The 22,730-nt window shown below is 36.3% G+C and overlaps 1 protein-coding gene across 5 annotated transcripts in view; it reads right to left on the minus strand.

Annotated features, from left to right (window-relative positions):
- The window catches only part of LOC136847808 (protein ST7 homolog), a 56,187-nt gene that overhangs the window by 23,443 nt on the left and 10,014 nt on the right, over nt 1–22,730 (minus strand). Inside the window, exon 1 of one of the 5 annotated variants that reach the window (XM_067119733.1) lies at nt 20,001–20,205. The exons of 1 other annotated variant lie outside the window; for it this stretch is intronic. In XM_067119733.1, coding sequence (XP_066975834.1) covers nt 20,001–20,010 — 10 coding nt within the window. In that variant the 5' untranslated portion in view covers nt 20,011–20,205. Of the gene's footprint in view, nt 1–4,389; nt 4,415–4,509; nt 4,561–20,000; nt 20,206–22,730 lie in introns of those variants that run through there. 3 more of the 5 variants (XM_067119730.1, XM_067119731.1, XM_067119728.1) reach the window with 3 other exon arrangements.

Here is a 22,730-nt window from a genome sequence, read left to right on the forward strand (position 1 = left end):
AAAGACAGAATCCAAACTCAAAAGAAAACAAATGATAAATTGTTAAGTAAAGAGAAAATTCTACAGACTAAACTCAAAAGAAAAATCTGCAATACATAACCCATGAAAGTACACTGAGAAATGTAAACTCAGAAAGAAATTCTACTACTCCAACTCCAACGGAAATGGTAAAATGCACAATCAAACGAAAAGTTTTACAAAGCTATAATGAATCTAATCATAATATTCAAATCTCAAGTGGAAATGAGTGTTACAAAGGGGAAGCTTCTTTATATTTATAAGAAGCCAAACCAGATGTACCCAGTCTATAAGACAGTCTGTGCTCTCTAAGACGTAAGTTAATGTAAAAAAAAAGTGGTTTGCAAACTAATCGTTTTTCAATAACGTGCTTCAAAACATGACATCTAAAACTCGACAAACAAAAATGATGCAATCTTACCAAATTTCGACCAGCAAAAACTAACATAAAGCATTAGTCATTTTCAAAACTGAACGACACCTGGGTTTGTGAAGATCTTAATTGAGGAAAAATTACACCAAATAAATACAGCAACAGATAGGATTACATGTTATGACTCAGCGTTTACAACGAAGCCTTTTTTTTTTATTCGTTCACATGTGGTATCGACAAAAGGCAAGGAATTCCATGTGAATCAACAGGTGTTCAACTTGCCTTTTAAACATGACAGCCTTGTATGCAGGTATGCCTGTACAGTGTACGTTTTACAGGTGAAAATACAGAATACACACGTCAAATGTGAGTGTATGAAAAACGAATAGGCTACATCAGACTTTCGAATAATACTGCCTTTCCCGTTATGATTTCCAAACAAATTTGCATTCTTATTTTTAAAATATTCTCGGCAAGAGGCGTGAAGGATTCGGTCATTTTTAAAGATCAAACATTTTAAAAAATTTTAAAACTATTCATCCAGAATGAAAAAAACTCCTATCATTTTGCAAGTTTTTAATAAAATTTTGACAGAATTCCATAAAACTGAGTCATAAACAGTTTTATAGGATGCTTTGCTGACAAAATATCAGAATTATATCTCCTAAAATTCAGATACATAAACAATTTTAATGCATGACTTCCATGGCAACCTAAGAACGTCATTGCTTCATTCTACGTCAGATTTACTTGTATCAAATACACTACCATAATTTACTTGGTCACTTCTTTCCATAGATATGACTGTAATTTCCACGTTACCCATTCACGGCTAATGTCAACAGAGGCACAACTTCTTTTTTTTTTTTTTTTTTTTTAACAATTCAGGTCCCAATCTTTTCCCTCCACTGTGACTGATAATGGATTTCCCGTTTACGAGGACAGACATAAGCGACTCCCTAAATTCTCAGAAGCCCTGAACTCTGAAAACGCAGTTCAACATCGGAAATACTTGAACCACTTCTTGACAGATACAGCCACGTCATTCTCACCCAGCCTGTGGGTTCTAAATACTGGTAAACTAATTCTGATACACTGCGAATATTCAGTGTGTGTGTGTGTGTGTGTGTGTGTGTGTGTGTGTGTGTGTGTGTGTGTGTGAGATTAGTCACGTACGGTTACAGACGATCTGCCCACACACACACACCTTCACATAATCCAAACCCCCTTAGCCAATATTTCAAGAGGCTTATGATATAACCCCTCTTAAGCTCCTAGCCTTGTCATCAAGGGAAAAGCAATTAGCCGATAGATGACGCAAGATGCACTCACTTTGAATCACCTTTTGAGAGAAGTAATTAACTCGTAAAATCAACTAACTGATGACTCAATCAGCATTTAACTACAATCAAGGATAGTTTGCGATCATCATGAAAAGGTTTCGTTTAAGCATCGCTTTGGGGTCAAATACCTCGTGAAAAGGGTCACGGTATAGAAGCCATTTTAAGATTACACAAAACTAAGTATCGACAATACCTTACATAATACGTAATACCAAAATCTGTTGTACGGACGACATACTGCTCAGCATTACATAATTAAGATATTTATAACGACGGGATACAGGAAAAGCAACGTTAGGTAAGCGTCGTCTTGGGAACGCGAAATGTGTACGTTTTATCACACTTGTTTTCGTTTTTTTTTTTTTTTTTGTACTATCTTCAATCCGTGTTATCGTTGGGTATTCCACACACTAAATACACACAGTATGTATATATATATATATATATATATATATATATATATATATATATATATATATATATATATATATATATATATATATATATATATATATATTATATATATATACTATATATATATATATATATATATATATATATATATATATATAATGGTTTTTAGCATAAATGGAAAAAACAACAATAGAATGAGTTGAAATTCATGCACATACGTCCAAAAGAGAAAAAAAGCAACAATAAATCTATGAAACAGCAATTTTGACTCGGCAGAGCAACTAGAACTAGGGAACATTCCGCTACTTTGACTCGAGAAAGCAACAACAACTACGGAAAACTCAGCAATTTTGACTCTGGAGAACATCATCTAGGAAACACGCAACAATTTTGACTTATGAGAGCAACAACAACCAGGGAACACTCAGCAAATTTGACTCAAGGGAGCAACTACCACATCTGGGAAAAACTCCGCAATTATCTCATAGAGAGCAACACTTACAGTAATTTTGATTCCCAAGAGCAACAACAACAACAACTGGGAACCCTCAGGAATTTTTACTCACGAGAGCAACAACCTCTGGGAAACATTTTAACTCAAGAGAGCAACAACATCTGGGAAACATTTTAACTCAAGAGAGCAACAACATCTGGGAAACATTTTAACTCAAGAGAGCAACAACATCTGGGAAACATTTTAACTCAAGAGAGCAAATACAACTATGGAAGAAACAGCAGTCTTGACTAGACAGAACGACAACATCTGGGAGACACTCAACAATTTTAACTGAAGAGAGCAACACCAACTTGGAAACACTCAGCAATTTCAACTCCTAACATAATAATATAATATATTACTTCACGTTATTTTCTCTGAGGTGTTGGTAAGCCATTTTCAAGTGAATAATAATAGCAATATCCCACAGAAATCTCATTAACCTAGGGGCAATAGAACTTCGAGGTGAAATTCAGCAATTCGTTATATAACTTTTACTGGACTGAACTGAAAAGTCATTTTGGGAGGGAGCTGCTTCAGTGACACGTGGAGCTTGGGAAGCTTCCCCCCTCCAATTTGGTCCTGCTGACTTCCGAATTCGGAAGCTCTATCTTCCAACCTGTTTAAAGTTAGTCAAGATAACGCCCCGATGAGAATAATGACCAGTAAATATATGACCACGATAATAACCATAATAATACAAGCTTTTTATTGGTAGTTAATTAGGTCGCTCATCAACAAAACTACCAACAAAAGAAACCACATCAACAATAATAATTTACCTAATAAAATTATAATGCAGCATGGCAATGCTCGAGTATAATATTTCGAGTATGTGCACACATTTCAACATTTGGTGCCCACATATGCAATTTTATATTTTCCAAAGGTTGCTGGCCAATAATTATATTTATCAGCTAACCAATAATGATACATGGCAAACTGGGGAGAGGGGGGGGGGGATTATGCCGGTGAAGATCACAGAGTATAAGATAAACAGTTGCTAAGCACAGACTCGAACATTCGGCCACCAATAGATGTTTATGAGAACTTTTGATGTATTTCTTATTTACTTCAGCAAACTTCAAGCTTTTAATGGTAAGTATATTGCTTTATATATATTTCAGATGAATTAGAAACGTCCTTCAATAGTGACAAAACATTTATGGAAAAAGGCCAGTCCTTACGAAACCTTACTGATACTGATACACACAAATTAATTTTTAAAACATTTTCTGACGATGAAGTTGACAAAACGATGGTAAAGATAAAAAAAAGTCAATCTGCCACTACAATCTTCAATGATTATGATGATGAACTCTATACTACGTCATTCTCAAGAGGCATCATCATATCCCTTCCAAAGCCTGATCCATTATCACCAAATTTCTATTTTCATCAATCATTGCTCTCACTGTGCAAATGAAGGTGAAATGTTGGTTATGTTCTCAGAAATTTAAGAATTAATAACTTTACAATTTAATTACAATACCGGTAATGATTTTCTGAAATTCTAAAATATAATTTATTAGAAAGGTATAAAGAATACCTAATAGAATGATTAATATGAGGAACGATACATTATGAAGTCACTACCATAACATAACAGCATAACAGCGAAAATATCTTTCACTTAGGGTATTCATAAACACTCCTCTAACTTCCACTTATTCTTCAAGCACAATAAATAACGCGAATAGAAACTGTAATAACAACAATAAACAGTAACACTATGCTGAACGAACTGTCAAATTCTGTGTCCTGATTTCAGCTATTACAACTTCACGATTGTCACTACGAAAACGAACTCAGAAAAGACACGAAAACAGAGTTCGCCGATTCGAGCGATCACCCGTCGTTACCACCTCCCCGCACACTAACGTCAGACCCCGTCCACTCACGTCACGACATAAACTGCGAACACACACACAACACTCTTGATATCTGAAGTTTGTCTGTGTTCGGCGGTGTTACCATTCACGCGGGAACTTTTCCAGTGTTTTAAGACGTTTATTATGCATCTCTCACCTACTTATCATTCAGAAGGACTCGTAAATGATGGAATTCAATTCTTACAAGCTATTACATGAAGTTTCACTAGGATTTACTTAATTCTGAAAGAGAACATCTTTGGATTTATGAAAAACGTGATGCGGCAACGATGGAACCAACTGTAGTGGCACTGGCACCCTTACTTCCCACCCTTAGACCCCATTAATATCAGCCCCCTCCTCTCTCTTACTCGTCCCTACTCCCACACCCTTCCCCACTGCTATCTTCCGCCTCCGCCCCTCCCCTGCACCACCCCCACCCGTCGAAGTAACACCAGACACCCACCTCCAACTTCTGCCTTGTTTACTTTATGATAACCGCAAGGCCCTCGCTTCCACTCGCTACAATCGTGGGCTGCTTTCACTATACACCTTCTACCCCTGGCATCAACTGACATACATTAACACCCATTAAGTGCTGCTTTAGCCCCAGCTGACATGTTGAGTACTTAATCAGATCAGGTCTACCAGGTCCTCCCGTGAGCTACCAATTCGACGAGAAATGACAAGAACATCAAGGACAGTTCTTACAATTTATTATTGTCCCTTAATAATTATTTGATTTTTTTGTGACAAAAAAGAAAAAGTGGCAGTTCTTCTTTAGAATTCTCAATGGGCAAGGAAAGTCGAACCTGACATCAAACATTATTCTGAAGTAGTTAATAAAACAAGAACATGTGTTATAAAAAAAAATCATTGGCATTCAAGGCAACATCTGTCAAGAGAAAAATCTAACTACATAAAATGCCACACAAATTAAAAGCGATGACAAGGAAAACTTGATAATGTTGAAATTCGAAACACAACCCAAACCATATAGTGACGACGAAACGTGACTTAAAACATGATAACATGCGTAAAGCATTTCCGGGTGTATAAACTTAGGCTGAATTCAAACTAAAACAAGCATATTATGCATTTCAAAGAAATAATTACTAAAACCTTGTAATGCAATGCCATCTTTTCTCATTTCACACTTTCATTTATACTGTATATAAAATAGGGAAATGAAAAAGATAAATACTTGAACAGGAACAGAAAAAAAATATATAAAAAGGCACGCATAGTAACGCTATTAAAGAATAGTGAACATGTCGTAATATTCGACATTTGCGTTCCCAAGTCCACATGAATCTATAATCAGAAACAAACAGGTCCACACAGACATGTGATGCCGGTGTGTTAACACAGCATGAAGGCACAGCTTCCGGCCTTAAAAATATGACCTGCGTCAACGGAATGAATAATAAGCCGTTTCTATCGGAAAGTTAACAAAACAACAGAAAAATTACTATAAAAAATTATACTGATTTAGATAGGCTGTATATTAAAACAAACTTCCTTTTAGATAACAGCATATAGAAAACTTCCAAAATAATATCTCAAGTAAAAAAAAGTATAAAACGCTAATGGAGAACGGACTTTTAATGAGACTATAAACTCGCATTACTTTCCAAAAGGACGAACAACATTCACAAACACCAAGCACAAAACCAAGCAAGCAGATTCGAAAGATGCCCTCCGCCATAAAACCTCATTACTCGCTGGATTCAACACCTGGAGGAGAAGAAGAAGAAGAAGAAGAAGAAGAAGAAGAAGAAGAAGAAGAAGAAGAAGAAGAAGACATGGAGATGGAGGAGGAGGAGGAGGAGGAGGAGGAGGAAAGGCTAAGGCAGACTCATTTGTCAAACAGTCTCCCGAGTGCCTCTCTGCGTTCTCCAACTTACACAGTCTCCACGTTTAATTTTTTTTTTTTTACAATCTGCATCTTCCACTATGACCTATTAATTTTTAAAATGTCCATTTTGGTATCCGTGTGCTTAAAGATATTTGTGCTAGCTTGTAGAATGAAAATATATATATATATATATATATATATATATATATATATATATATATATATATATATATATATATATATATACACATACATACATACACACACACCCATATATATATATATATATATATATATATATATATATATATATATATATATATATATATATATTATATATATATATATATATATATATATATATATATATATATATATATATATATATATACATACTGGTTTGTTTTAATTTTCATTCATCATTCGAAAACACAACCTTTTAATAATAATTAAAACAATAACAACAAAAATAACAATAATAATAAAGTATGACAGTGGAGTCGCCCGCTGTTATGGGAAATGACTGAACTTCTAAACAATAATCATAGCAATCTTACTATTAGATGTAGTGTGTACCCACACTCTTTATTACTATTATTTTTTTTTTGTGTGTGTGTCACTCCCCGACCCCGTTCACCCTATCTCGCTGTTTGCGCTTCCCTCCAATTACTTAATGGCTTTTTCTCTTTGCAATGTCATTCTCCATATTTATACATTATATAATATATACGTGTATGCATATGTTTAAAAATGGAAAATAAAAATTATAATGTAAAGACGAGTTGAAGTTAGCCGAACACAATAATTGTCTACATTTTCCCGTACATAATTATTTGCTAAGAGGAAATTCATAGATCTAAATTCATTTTTTCCACCAATCAGAACTAAACTGCCTTTCTAATAATGTCATTATCTATATACTTCTCTGACTGGTCTGTATAAATAAGTTTTTCTATTATGATATTCATTACTGCGTTACTTAAAGGTTAAACTGTTTTCGGCAAGGCTTAAAAAAGTCTGAAGTCAGCCGAATCACGGCTATGTATATTATGATATTAAATGTCTTTGTAAAAATAGTCGTGCACTAAAAATTTTCTTTGCACCAAAAAAATTCAAAAGAAAATTTCTTTGCACCAGAAAAAAATCCAATAGAAAATTTTCTTTGCACCAGAAAAAAATGCATTACAAAATTTTCTTTCCACCTGAAAAAAATTCAATAAAGTGTTTTCCCACTGGTATGTAGTGTACTGGTATTTATGTCAGTCATTACAAAGAAAACATTTTAGTCGCAATTTCTGCAGACATGGGAATAATATATGTACCATATATACCCAAAATTTGTTTCATTTATTATACTAGTAATATAGTATGAGACGGGGATGAAGGTTCCTTCTAACCCTTGTTACTCTACTGAAGTTTTACCTACATTTGTAAACATTCAAGAAGCATAAAATTTACACAGGTAACGCACACAATATACTTGGTTTCTCAGAGGTACGATACTACTGCAAAATTATTTAAATTTTTCCATCACTTTTGAGAGTATGAGTACACAATCAACAACAACAACAACAACAACAATAATAATGATAATAATAATAATAATAATAATAATAATAATGACCCACCTTATACATGCAGATTTGCTCATACATTTCGTAAAAATATCTTCCCTATTAGTTTTTAAAAATATATTCATGTATGACAATCACTTCTGTTGACCGGTAATTGAGCAATAAATCAGAAAATAAGCTTCCAAAAAATCCTGCTAAGAGATCAATGCAAAAAGGAAGAAGGAAAAAGAGGAATTCCTAAAATAACTAACCAGCGGACAAAACTAATAAAATCCAAAAGAAAAAGAAAACCTCAAAGGAGGCATTTTCGTCTCCCTTACAAAGTCAGTGGGAAACAAGTTTCAATCAAGTTCCCCCCCCCCTTAAACACTTCTCTTTACAAGTCTCTCACGTCTACCACTATGCCATTCGTGAGGTAAATAGTCAAAACCTCAACAAACTTGTTTACAAGGTACATAATTTCCCAGCTTGCATCAACATAATGCTAACAGAACTTCCACAACAATTATCTCTTTCTCTATATACAGCATCACAAACTGTGACGTTCATATCTATATTTTACACAATACCGCTTCCTGAATATTTATAGAATAGAACAGAACACAGAAGTTATGCAAAAGGCCAAGCGCTGGGACCTATGAGGTCATTCAGCGGTGAAAGGGAAACTGACTTTAAGAGGGTTTGAAAGGTGTAACAGGAAGAAAACCTCGTAGTTGCATTATGAAGCAATTGTCAGAGAGGGTGGAAAGTCAGATGGAAGAAGATAATATGAAAAGAGGTATAGTAAAATTGACAGGGGTGCAGCTAAGGGCCGAAGGGACGCTGCAAAGACCCTTAAGTAATGCCTACAGTGCACCACGTGAGATGCACTGACGGCACTACCACCCATACCTAACCCGAACGTTTATGATCTTTCACTCAAAATCCTCCCCTATGCCAACTATCCGTCACTTTCTAAGTCTTCCTACCGACGCTTAAAAATTACACATAATCATGATTTTTACCAATCTAACGACCCCCATCCCCCTTTCCTTCTCTTCACAAAGAGAGCTAACTCTTTTTATTATTGTTTCCACCTACCTTCACATTTATCAGCCTTACTCTACATACACTAGGCAAGCAACTCATCTCGACAGCGTTAAGTGTTTGCTTTCATTTGTATTCGGTGTCCATACATTTTTTCGTTCCGTAAAAAAGGAAAAAATTGGCTCTACATTCCCATCTCGTAAATTTAAAACGTCGGCGTCAACAGGCACTCCAATTCTATTCCATTTTGTTTGCATATACCCAATTACCTTTCTTATATAAATATATATATATATATATATATATATATATATATATATATATATATATATATATATATCTCTCTCTATATATATATATATATATATACATATGTATGTATGTATCTAAACCATAAACCAGACCAAGTCGATCTTGTCCATAATTAAAGTAAGCAACGTCCATATGCCCGGGATCCCTATCGTTGTCAAAAGCTTCCTAACCTTTTGTCCCAATACGCCTAGAGGGAATTTCTCTCTCTCTCTCTCTCTCTCTCTCTCTCTCTCTCTCTCTCTCTCTCTCTCTCCTCTAAGGGGTTAAGCTGAGGAACTTTCTTTCTTAATATATGTCAAGGTGTAAAAAAAAACCTTCACAAATATATACAGTTATGTGTCCAAACATATTTACATAATTGTATGCCAGATGACCGTACATATTGTACGATATTCATTAATTTATTAACTACATGTGGGCAAATCCAGCTCTTTTACATAACCAGGTCTGATCGACCCAAGTGTTCCCGAAGCGTACACAAACCCGTAGGTACACTCCTCTGGGAAATAAACAAATAAATAAAACATACACACACACACACATATGTGTGAGAGAGAGAGAGAGAGAGAGAGAGAGAGAGAGAGAGAGAGAAGAGAGTCCTATGATCGTCTGCTAAATATTACAATGGAAGCCGCAGCCAGTACTTTAGGTATAGCAGAATTTTTTGCTACCCATCACCACCCAATGGACGCCATTTCAATATCTGGCCAAAAACAACCAATTTCAACCTTATCGAATGAAGTGACTAAGCTTTCCCTATCTTTCTACCCAAAGCCCCTTCCTTGACCTTGACCCCGGTGACTTCTTAAGGGAAATAAACTGTCTGTAATATAAAGGGATTTAAAATAGCTGGGTCAACTCTCCGTCATAGGTAAAATTAGTAACCCCGCAACCGTGTCGCTTCTCTTTCCAGAGCAAGTCTTGACGTCTCCTACGCAACAAGTGTTGCTATGGTAACGAGAGGTAAGAGTAGAGAGAGAGAGAGAGAGAGAGAGAGAGAGAGAGAGAGAGAGGAATGTTGTCTAGACGTACGGCAGATCAATCTACTGGGTGCTTTTTTATTTGTATCGAAATTATACAAACCAGGATTGTAGTGTACCGATTACGTAATACCAGTTACAGTGCACTGAAGACTTTGGCGTCAGAACAAGTATCCTACGAGCCAATATTTTTTCCTCTGGTAGGACTAACCTCTTAAAATAAACATTATACTTGAGCACTATAATAACTGGTGCCAATTTCGGTGAGGACAAAACTGCCCGATGTATAAGAGAAGTCACGAACTCCGAGGGTTATTTTTTCACGGTTAAACAAAACAGGTCTTACCCGAGACTCCAAATTCACCACCTAAACACTCGCCAGTTCAATACGTGACGTGTCCTGACACGTCCCAGGATAAGGAGAGCGAGGGGTTGAGGGTGGGAGCGGGGGTGGACGTCAGAAGGAAACCATCTGGGACGTTAATGAACACGGATGCTGCGACGCCGAATGATTTCCAATCGATTAACCCCAGCGATCGGTCGCCGCTCAATAAGAGCCTTCACAATGGCAGTTATTATGGAGGAATTAAAAGGCAATGACTTCCAGCATTTTGAGCGTGGGTCTAAACACGGCCTCGACAATACGTTGCTGGTGAGTAGGCAGGCACACTGTGCGAATATTAAGGGGAATGTAAATTAGAAAATGAATACAGTTTAATCATAATAAGGAATAATGGCATAAGATATCAACAGTGAACATGAAATTACTGCAAATTGCTAGCTTTAAGAAGAACATATGGCCTCCCATAGTTATAAACATCAATACCCACCATACTTAAACTGTTTGGTTTCATCTTATTGCTCGATGCGACTGTAAATCAGTACCGTGAGATTTTCGATACTAGTCTATACGTTTTGTCCTTTTACTAACTATTCGTACCCAACCTTCCTTTTCCCCTTAATGTGATTTTTTAAAACGTTTAATGTTTCTTTTCTAGCAATTAGTTAACCACTCCCATATAAAAAAATCAGCGTTCTTTCATATGTCACATATGTATATAATATATATATATATATATATATATATATATATATATATATATATATATATATATATATATATATATATACATACAAACAATTTTCCCTATTCAGGTTATCACCCCTACTCCTACCGGTACCGTAGTCCAAAAGACATTAAATAAAGTACTGGTTTCATTTAAACACACGATCAACTTCTTAACAACAGGTACGTTTGAAAAACTCAAACGACTATCAAGTTTACGTTCATCAGCTGGCAATCACCATTTACCAAGTTTCCGCTTAATCCTCTCAATGTTACGTAACGCGATTTAAACGGTTTTACTTCGTAGAATCAACCTAATGAACAATGCTTCCAACTACAGAACACGTTAAAAGAGTACTAATAGACCAACAAGAAGCTAACAATGCCACCTTCTGCCCGAGTCTGTTCTAATTATTCACGAAAAATACGGTTCTAATTATTTACATGAAATACGGTTCTATTATTTTACATGAAACACGGTTCTTTCATTTACAATATACGGTTCTAGTAATTTACAAAATATACGGTTCTATTAATTTACAAAATATACGGTTCTACTAATTTACAAAATATGCGTTTCTATTAGTTTACAAAATATAAGGTTCTATTAATTTACAAAAAATACAGTTCTATTAATTTACAAAATATACGGTTCTATTAATATACAAAATATACGGTTCTATTAAGTTACAAAAAATACAATTCTATTAATTTACAAAAAATAGTTCTATTAATTTACAAAAATTACGCCTCAAATAAAAAACACGGTTCTATCAATACCAAAAAGACGCTTTTATTGATTAACAAAATTAACAAGTCTTAACGAATTCCAAACGAGATCTCCCTCCTGTAACTGAATAATTCGAAAGTAATTTAAATAAAAGCTCATGTGAAGAAAAAAAAAATTTCTACTTAGAAATACGACCTAACTTATTCCGTGAACCGTTCAGACCCTGCTAACCCACCCTTATCAGAAGATTATTTGGACGTTATCATTTTCGCGTGAAAATGAAGGAAGAGCTGATGGGGACATCGGAGATAAGTCAATGATCTTTTCTTAGTAAGCAGTAGACGAATTTCCTTGAATGATATGCATTTGCCCGCATACTCCAATATGTATTGCGCATGTTGATATTTTATGTGTGTGTGTGTGTGTGTGTATATATATATATATATATATATATATATATATATATATATATATATAATTATATATATTTACATATATCTTTAACTGAATCACGAAAATATAGAACGTGGTGAATATATAAATTGAGACAAAATCCACGAAGGAAAGAGAAACAATGGAGTGCTTCAAGGCCTTTCGACTTGTAGTCCTTTACTTAGCAGACTGGTAAGTAAAGGACTATATGTCGAAAGGCCTTGCAGTACTCCATTGTTTCTCTTTCCTTCGCGGATTTTGTCTTTATATATATACATATATATAGTATACATAATTATAGCAAAATAGGATCCACACATTTTTATTGAACCTGGCGACCTTTCCTCTCATGTAAAAAACCATTAGTTTACAAAAATTAACAATAATATATACCTCGCCATATTTTCATAGTAATATATGATTGTATCCATATGTCCTTCATTTCTAGGTGATCACATATAGAGATGTGTTTCGAATTAGTTGTTACCCATAGGTAGTATCGCCTAAATTGTGGTGGTGATGTTTCTTGAAGGATAACTGTGGGATCAAAGATAAAACCAGTAAGCTAATGACTTTCGAAAGAAGGATTAATCAGTGTGGCCTCAATCCATATAAACAAAAACTTAAGCTCCAACATAAAGATTGTTATACGGTATTTGCACACATACAGTCAGACAGTTTTAACCAAAGCCTAAAAAATTGGTTTTAACAACTACATTTAGAGTATCGTATTACAGAGTACTTGCTGTTAAAATTCAACAGATAAAAATCACAGTTCATATCGTACGATAATAGCTATCATACCTGCATAAAAGGTCTGCAGAATACATTAGACCTTGCCTGAACATTTCGCTTTCAGTATTAACACAACTTCTATTTCTGTTCTAAACTATGAAAATTTGGCATTCAATACTACAGCATTTTAATATGTTCCAGACAACTTAAAACTCTTGATAATTTTTAGTTCTAACAATTTCACGCTTTATAGGAGACGTCTCCAACGGTGGTCTGGAAGTATCCCAAACCAGTGACTAAACCGAATGCAAGGAAAATCCCAGCGCGTTTTTTTTTTTTTCTAAGGGAACAGTCTAACTAATCTTGCCAATACTGGTGCTAATGAGTTTAAGACAGGCTTCCGCGTTTCCTTGCGGCTCCGTGCTTCCTTCTTATTGGTTTGCAAGGCTCGTTTCGTATGTGTTTGTGAAATTCATAAATAAAGAAATAAATAAATAAATAAATAATAATAATAATAATAATAATAATAATAATAATAATAATAATAATAATAATAATAATAATAATAACAGCAGCTTGAACTTTGGTATACAAGGCTCGTTTCATATTTGTGCAAACTCTCAACAACAACAACAACAACAATAATAATAATAATAATAATAATAATAATAATAATAATAATAATAATAATAATAATGGAAAAGCAAATCCACAGTTATGTATATGTATATATATTTAAAGATGAATTTATACTGATTCATCTGTAAATATATGTACAGTACATATACATAACTGGATTTGTTTCTCCATTTTAAGACTCATGCTACTGTGAGTATTTTATAATTTTTAAATAATAATAATAATAATAATAATAATAATAATAATAATAATAATAATAATAATAATAGCTTGAACGCCAAGAAGCAAAAAAGTAAATAAAATCAGCTTCTATTCAAATATTAGCAGAATTAAGTTTCATCAACAGATCCCGATCTGGCAGGGTCTTGGCAGGGACGGAAACATAAAATGTGATTTTTATATGATATTTTCTCTTCGAACTGTGTCCCTGGTTCCAATTTCCCTAATGCCTATAATTCTCCCCCACACACCTCTCCCACTCTTCCTTTAAAGAGGAGGGGGCTTCTCCCCTCCCGTGGAGTTAGGCTTCCACTTTCTTCCCTCTTCCTTTTCAATTTGTCTTCGTACGAGAAAATATCACGTCGGAAGAAATGTCTGAATTGGAATATAAAATGTAGGCCAAAAGTCAAGCGTTGGGATCTCTGAGGTCATGCAGCGCTGTAAATAATGTTGAAACAATTGTTATGGTAGGGTGGAAAGTGACATGGAAGAAAGAGAATATGAACGGAGGTACAGTAAAAAGAATGAAAGGGGTTACAGCTAGGGGCCGAAGGGACGCTGTAAAGAACCTTAAATAATGCCTACAGTGGATGAAATGATTGAGGAAGCACAGAAGAATACAGAGGCGTCAAAAATGCCCGATTTTGGTAGGCACAGGCGTGAAGGGTTCATAAATAGTCGAGGTAACAAAAAATAAACAAATAAATAAAGTTAAAATGAAATTCGACCTGATGCCCGAGTGATAATCTTATCGTTACTACAGTACTTCTAGGAAGATCTATCTACGAAGTAACAATCGACTGATTGTAGTACGCGGTTATCGCTATAATCTTATCGAGGTCGATAAATTAAATAATGTACTTTTGTCTCAAAAGGAAACCCGTCACTCTCATCACTTCCTCATAACATTAACCTGACAATTCTGCGCGTAATTTCCTCCTCTCTCTCTCTCTCTCTCTCTCTCTCTCTCTCTCTCTCTCTCTCTCTCTCTCTCTCTCTCTCTCTCAAGTACTTATAGCATTCTCCTAACGACCGAGGAGGCCAAATTCGATCAGAGCGAAGAATGAACGACCTGTTAATCTAGGCAGTTAATTATGTAAATGGTACTCAGTCGACTGCTGTGGAAAGCATCAGTGTGTGCAGAAAGCAGAAAGTACCATATCCATATTTCAATGCTGAAAAAGATTGAATACCTAACATTTTTGAAATGTGAATAATGATGGATTTCATTATTATTATTATTATTATTCAAGGGTTATTGATTACCATGAATTCTAAACCTAAACCTGACCAGTTTATCCTACAAGACATTCACATGTAAAAAAAATCCACCTGTGAAAGAATACTCTTGACTAGACTCAACAAATTCCCCCCAACAAACTTGAAGGCAATGAGAGAGAGAGAGAGAGAGAGAGAGAGAGAGAGAGAGAATCCAATGCCATGAATAGGAGAATCCCGGACTATCGAGGTTTGCCCAGCTTGTCATAAGGACCATATAACTTTAGATTATAGGAAAAGGCTCATACGACACGGCCAGAACGATTTTTTCCCCCCCGCCTCATCTGCCAGCTCGCCCCCTTATGCTGCCGAGGGATACGGGTACTAAAAATGTACATAAGGAGAGCAAACCGTTACTCTGGTGATGATGATGATAGGCTACTGACTTCCTGACTGCCTCCTCCCCATTGCCAAACATGAGGGGTGGTCTGCCCTAAAATGGAAGACTGTAGCAGTATCTGCAAAAGTACAAAACTAAGAAAAATGGTAGGTAGATACTCCTTTGCCTTACTACTGATTTTGCAGATAGTGCAAATGGGACCCCCTAAATAGGCCTACTCGCGGAAAACATTGAAGAATCATTCTGAAACTGCAGTAACTTGAGTATTGTTTCACAAGCCCAATAAGTGGCACATCTCAATTCCGAAAATTTTGCAGATACTGCAGTTTTCCATTTTAGGGCAGTGTTATATGTATAGTATGATTAGCAGGTCCAGTTATGATACAACACTACTTTGTTTGTCACACACGGATAATGTGGAACCTGAGTCCTCTAAAGAGGCGACAGGCTTGCCTACCAAGAATGAATGGTTATAAAAACCAGGGAAATTGGTTATTAAAGTGAAACTGATTTTGAAATTGATTTCTCAAACTCTGGCTGTAAGTAAAGTTAAGTGTACCTGAGTTTTACCAGACCACTGAGCTGATTAACAGCTCTCCTAGGGCTGGCCCGAAGGATTAGACTTATTTTACGTGGCTAAGAACCAACTGGTTACTTAGCAACGGGACCTACAGCTTATTGTGGAATCCGAACCACATTATAGCGAGAAATGAATTTCTTTCACCAGAAATAAATTCCTCTAACTCTTCATCAGCCGGCCGGGGACTCGAACTCGGGCCTGGCAAGTGCCATTCCACAGCTCTACCGACTCGCCCAACGAAGAGCTAAAATGCCAAGCACTGTGGCACTTCCGGCCATTCAGTGCTTAAAGTGACAAGACGGAGAAAGAGTGGTTGGACAGGAAGATGGAACAAATGAAGTAGGAACAGAGATAATTAAAAAGGTTACAAAGTGGTGCAGCTAGGGGCCAATGGGACGATGCCAAAAACGTTTAATAATGCCTACAGTGTACCACATGAGGTGCACTGACGGCATTACCCGCCAAATGGGGGGTAGAGGGTTATTTCACTGCCTGGAAGTGGAGGAAAAGAAATTTCATCTCATCCGTGCAATGGAAGGAACATCCAGAGTTAAGGACGGAAAGGGACACTCAAAAACCTTTCAATTGTGTACTGCTCTGTGTATTGTGTATTTACCGCTATTTGTTGCGGGTGAATCACCTCGGGTGCCACAATTCTTTTTTAGTTTTCTGTAAAGGAAAACTATTCTGCCGGCTTTGTCTGTCCGTCCTCACTTTAAGCTGTCCGCACTCTTTTTCTCTCCGCCCTTCAGATCTCAAAAACCACTGAGGCTAGAGGGCTGCAAATTGGTATGTTGATCATCTACCCTCCAATCATCAAACACACCAAATTGCAGCCCTCTAGCCTCAGTAGTTTTTATTTTATTTAAGGTTAAAGTCAGCCATAATCGTACTTCTGGCAACGATAGAGGACAGGCCACCACCGGGCAGTGGTTAAAGTTTCACGGGCCGCGGCTCATACAGGATTATACCGAGACCACAGAAAGATAGCCTAGATCTGTTTTCGGTGGCCTTGATCATACGCTGTAGCGGCTGTACAGAAAACTCGATTGCGCATTTTTCACTTGTTTTTATATTAAGTAGGGCAATGGCAATGTAAACGATGTTCTCAAATTTTGATTCCGTACTCATCTGTTCAGGTTTTTTTTTATTTTATTGGTTTAGTTTTAGCTATCAATCTTTTTAATGATTTCACGAATAATCGTCCCAGTCTTTTCTTTACTTTATTCTTTACTTAGTTCACATGCAGGCATTCTATAGCGTGTTTCATTTTCACGATTATATATTCTAAAGGAAAATAATTCCGTATTTCAGCAAACTAATATTTCTACAGTTAAATACCAATAATAATCAAAATCCTGGACAGAATGAAAACCTCTTATACCAATGTAGGCTAAAACTCAACTCGGGGTAGATTAACAAAAATTATCAAGCAATCCATTCATCAGTTTCTCTATCGCATCGCACATGGGGGGGGGAGACCCACCGCGATCCTATTGTTTCCAATTTTAAAGCCTATTTTCGAAATTCTCCACTTTTTATAGCCAAAACCTAACTAGTGATAATTATAGTATTCTTTTGATTAATTTAAATATAATAATTACACGACTTACTACCAGCTGTAACGCTGAACAGGATAATCAGGGTTTTTTTCCCAAATCAAATTAAAATACATTACACATAACCACAGGTGATAGCGTGACTTGATTAACGGGTCGAGAAATGGTTTAGAAACAAGTATTCATTACTTGCCTCGGTCACCAATACAAACAATGATGTCCATATAACGGAATGATGTGAAATCTTGCCTGCTGCAAATATTGATGCCCAGGATACGAGAGAGAGAGAGAGAGAGAGAGAGAGAGAGAGAGAGAGAGAGAGAGAGTTAATTCTCGAAAGCTCTATCACTCTGCCACCTCTTGCTAAACAGTAAATTCTTTAACACAAGTTAAGCACAATGACCGTAACACCATAAACGGATCGGGCGTCTAAAATTGATTATTCTTACTGAAAAATTACGAATATGATGATGGTTTCCTAAAACGAGGTTAATATGTAATTTGTTCGGGAGAGTAAACAAGAAAAGAGTTCAATGTTTATTCAGAATTTTCCCATTTAATACTTCAATTTCTTTCAACGTACAAGGATTCAGTCTTCTTCGCCCCTACTTCTATTTCTGCCATTAGCATCTCCCTCTGCTAAACCTTTCCTCTCCAAATCCTCAGCCACTTTTTTAGCACGCCATCCTAACCTATGCCTCCCGCTCAACAGGTACCATCCAAGCCCCCTTTACTCATTCTTACCACATGTCCAAACCATCTCAACCTATAGAGATTCTATGGTGCCGTTTAAATTCATGATGAATAACAACTTTGATCCTGAATGCTGGTAAATAAATGACAAAATCATATGCATGAAAACTGAAAGGCATTTAAAAAAATCCGTGATAATTAAGAAATGCCATACGGTTCGAACAAAACGTAATGCAACGTCCAAAACGCTTAAGTAAGCTTCCAAAGCGGCAAAGGCTGATATTTAGAGGCTTCGCCAATGGGTAAAATTACGTCAACTTACATGAATGAATTATTTATAGCACGCATCTCATGCGGTTGTTTGAGTTCTCTCAGCAAAGGAAGATTTAATATACATTCTTGCCTATACAATATATATATGCTCGGATGTTGTCTTATATTTGTTTCTATACAAATTATGAGTATATGCACTGTCTTTAGTCCATATTGCGGTCTTGTTACCAGTGTTAGCGTGGGTCCTCCACTCTGATGGGGTAAACACGCGTGCAAAGAATATTCACAGAACGAGTCTGGCCCGGTGGGGGGTGAGAATATTTCGTCGAAACCCTTCCATTCAGTACTGTAGGAACAATTCATTACCCACAATTCTCTCTCTCTCTCTCTCTCTCTCTCTCTCTACCACGATGGCGCCGACCAAACACAGCCTAGTGACGACCGGGTATGTAATTCGCTAATAAAGTCAACACAGATATGCATCAACTGTTGGGTAACACTCGTGATGGCTGCGGCTCGAGCATGGGAGAAATTGACATTTGAGTAATCAAGTAAATGCATAGGTGCTTTGTACAAGCCATAGCTTACTTGCATATAACTGATCAGCTTTCTAATAAAAATTCGCAGTACTTTCGCGTCAGAACGAACATAACAGGAAACTGAAATACAGGACAATGGAAACACTTATCATTATCATTACTTCTGCATTATTATTACTACTATTATGGTAGTCGCTGGCAACAATTTATATATATACTGTTATATATATATATATATATATATATATATATATATATATATATATATATATATATATATATATATATATAATCAGATTTTATGCTGTTGAATATTAATATATGATTTATTCAGAGAGAGAGATCTTATGAATGGTTTCACTCTTGTCGAGGGCCTCCCATTCCGACAGAACAATAAACACTCAAGTCATATATATATATATATATATATATATATATATATATATATATATATATATATATATATATATATATATATATATATATATATATATATATATATATATATATATATATATATCACGTTGTAGCAAGACAGAGCATAAACCAAACATTTTCACATGAATGATCCCTGATAACGTTACGCTTAAAATCATTACATAACATACACACAACATAAACCATTAACTAAAATGACTGATCATCAACTTACAATCTAACATGGTGACGTAAGCCTTGGGCACCCGGCAAGTCCTCTCTGCTCCAGGTTTTGAGGGAATGATTTCAGGTTAAGTATCCCCTTAGTTCGAGGACTTCGTTTCGACCTTTCTTTCTACGAGCACCTGGGTCCTGACTAGAGAGGCCCCATTCATACAATGTCGGTATTCATTTTTTCCATTCTTACCACAGGGTAAATGCTGCTTTGGTAAAGGGAGAGAAGGTAAGGCAATAAATTTCTTTTCTTTTTTTTTACGAATTTCATATCCACTCACAACACTATTACAAGATTGTGAATTAAGTCAACTTCATATTGATATAGGCAGGTCCAGTTCTGATAACACACACACACACACACACACATATATATATATATATATATATATATATATATACACACTGTATATATAAAACCTCAAACATGCTTCATAGACTCATCGCCGTGAATAAACACTTGGCAAGCTGTTTCCTTGCCAATGACCCAATGAAAATTCTGGTTTCATTCACCCCAAACCCTGGACAACCTGGTACAGGGATCACAACACACGGCAGAACGAATGAGAATACGGATACACAAACTGATCCAAAAGTAACATGACATCCTGAGGCGGGTTCACAGAACATCCTTCACTCAAAAAAAAAAAAAAAAATTAAAAAAGAATGAAAAAAGTATAAAAATAAAAATTATAAAAACTAGCGGTTAAAGATATCCCGGTTGAGGATGAGTTTAAAGTTTACGTTTGGAAACACGTTCACACTCGTTAACACAAACACAGACACACGCGGGTCGAAAATCGACCCACATCGTTCTGGGGCAGCGTGGTCCAGAAATATTTGGCAAAGCGGCACAATGGCTATCCATGCTCGCCACTTACGGTCAAGTCCCCCGTCGAGTCGGTCGCTAACTGCCACGGCAGCGACAATAACGACGAACCGAGAGAGAGGGAAAGAGAGAGCAAGAGAAAGAGAGACAACGGTGGCGGCTACCACGACTGCGACGCCAGGAGGGGGGCCTAATCCTACTCTTCCTCCTCCTCCTCCCCTCGGCTCTGACCCCTCCCCTCCCCTCCCCTGCCCTCTCCCAACCCCTTCAGTTTCTGGAGTCTATCTCCTTTACGAAGTTTCCTCACTTCAAAGATTTTGCCTCCATTCGGTTCAATCAAAAAGATGGCGTATCGTTTTCGACTGTTCTGAACTGTTTATCTTAAACGGCGGTTTGAAACTAACGGAAGCGAAATGGGCGATTAACCTGAAACTGGCTCGTTTAACTTCAACCGGAGTTTGTGAGAACGGAATCATAATCCTGCAAAATTTTGCTAAGCACGACTGGAACAGAAGCGTTTTTTTCCGAACTTTAATAGTTAGAGCATAGTTTACGAAAGGTACTTATTTCCCTCTGAAAAAAAAATAACAACCGCTAAATGCAGGCAATACGAGGCTAACTGGCATCTTCGCTGACGCGCGCGAGAGGCCAGCGCAGCATCCCCAGATGTCGTATTGATCTCTCTCTCTCTCTCTCTCTCTCTCTCTCTCTCTCTCTCTCTCTCTCTCTCAAACTTGGTATCAAGGTTCAAATTTTGATTAATTTAGCTGGAAGTCATTTTCACAAATTGAAAACCTATCTAATTAAAAGTTTGAATATAAAAGGTAATTTTCCAAGCTTTACAATTTTCATGCTCTTCCCGCCTTGCAGAAACATCGTTTAATAAACCTATAATCATGAAACTCCAAATGTGTTCAAAAGAATTACTATAAAATTATATTTTTTGTCTATTTAAAAAAACTTATCTTTAGCCAACTGTTCTTAGCTAAATATTAGTCAAGCTATGCACACAGACATATTTGTATAAGCAAGAATTAATTTTATGTATAACCGCACACCTACAAATGAATTGCGTAAACGTATGCTTCAACTAGATGCCCTTGATACCTGCTGCTACATCAATGCCCCTTGAAATGAAAAACAAATGTTCTGGGACGATGCATAACGTCACCTTTAAAAATAACAGGTATATAAACGAACAGAGATTTCTAGAATATAGATGCGCCCGTCATACCTATTAAGTCTCATCTGTATATCGGCGGAGTACTTTTGCGGAAGCTTGCATAAATAACTGCATGTTCAATCTCCCTAACAACCCGCCAATAAAAGAACAAAAGGCGGTACTAGTCCAATCAAAACAGGCCACAAATAACCGGAACACTCTCAATTGATTGCCCTGAGCCACCTAATAATGAGTTTACCTTTAGCAGCTTACATAACCCACCTTTTACTGTTCGGCTACTGATAACTGCTGTCCCTCATCTCTCTCTCTCTCTCTCTCTCTCTCTCTCTCTCTCTCTCTCTCCTCTCTCTCTCTCTCTCTCTCTCTCTCTCTCTCTCACACACACACACACACAAGCAAATTAAGTTCTCATCGACCCATCACTAAAACAAGAAAACCATGCAACTTCAAAATAAAAAAAGATATGTGCAAAAGTATTCCTAAAAAATTAAACTAATACACACACACACGCGCATATATATATATATATATATATATATATATATATATATATATATATATATATATATATATATATATATATCTGCCGGATTTCCGTTGACATCCAATGACAGCAGCTGTAGACGAAAATAAAAAGACCTCCTGTCGTCGCCTTAAATAGGTCTGGCCGTGTCGACAAGGGCAAATTGCAAAGGGCCCCAGGCCCTCTCAAGTCACAA

Source organism: Macrobrachium rosenbergii, chromosome 17, assembly GCF_040412425.1.
Source record: "Macrobrachium rosenbergii isolate ZJJX-2024 chromosome 17, ASM4041242v1, whole genome shotgun sequence".
NCBI classification, from domain to species: Eukaryota; Metazoa; Arthropoda; class Malacostraca; order Decapoda; family Palaemonidae; genus Macrobrachium; species Macrobrachium rosenbergii.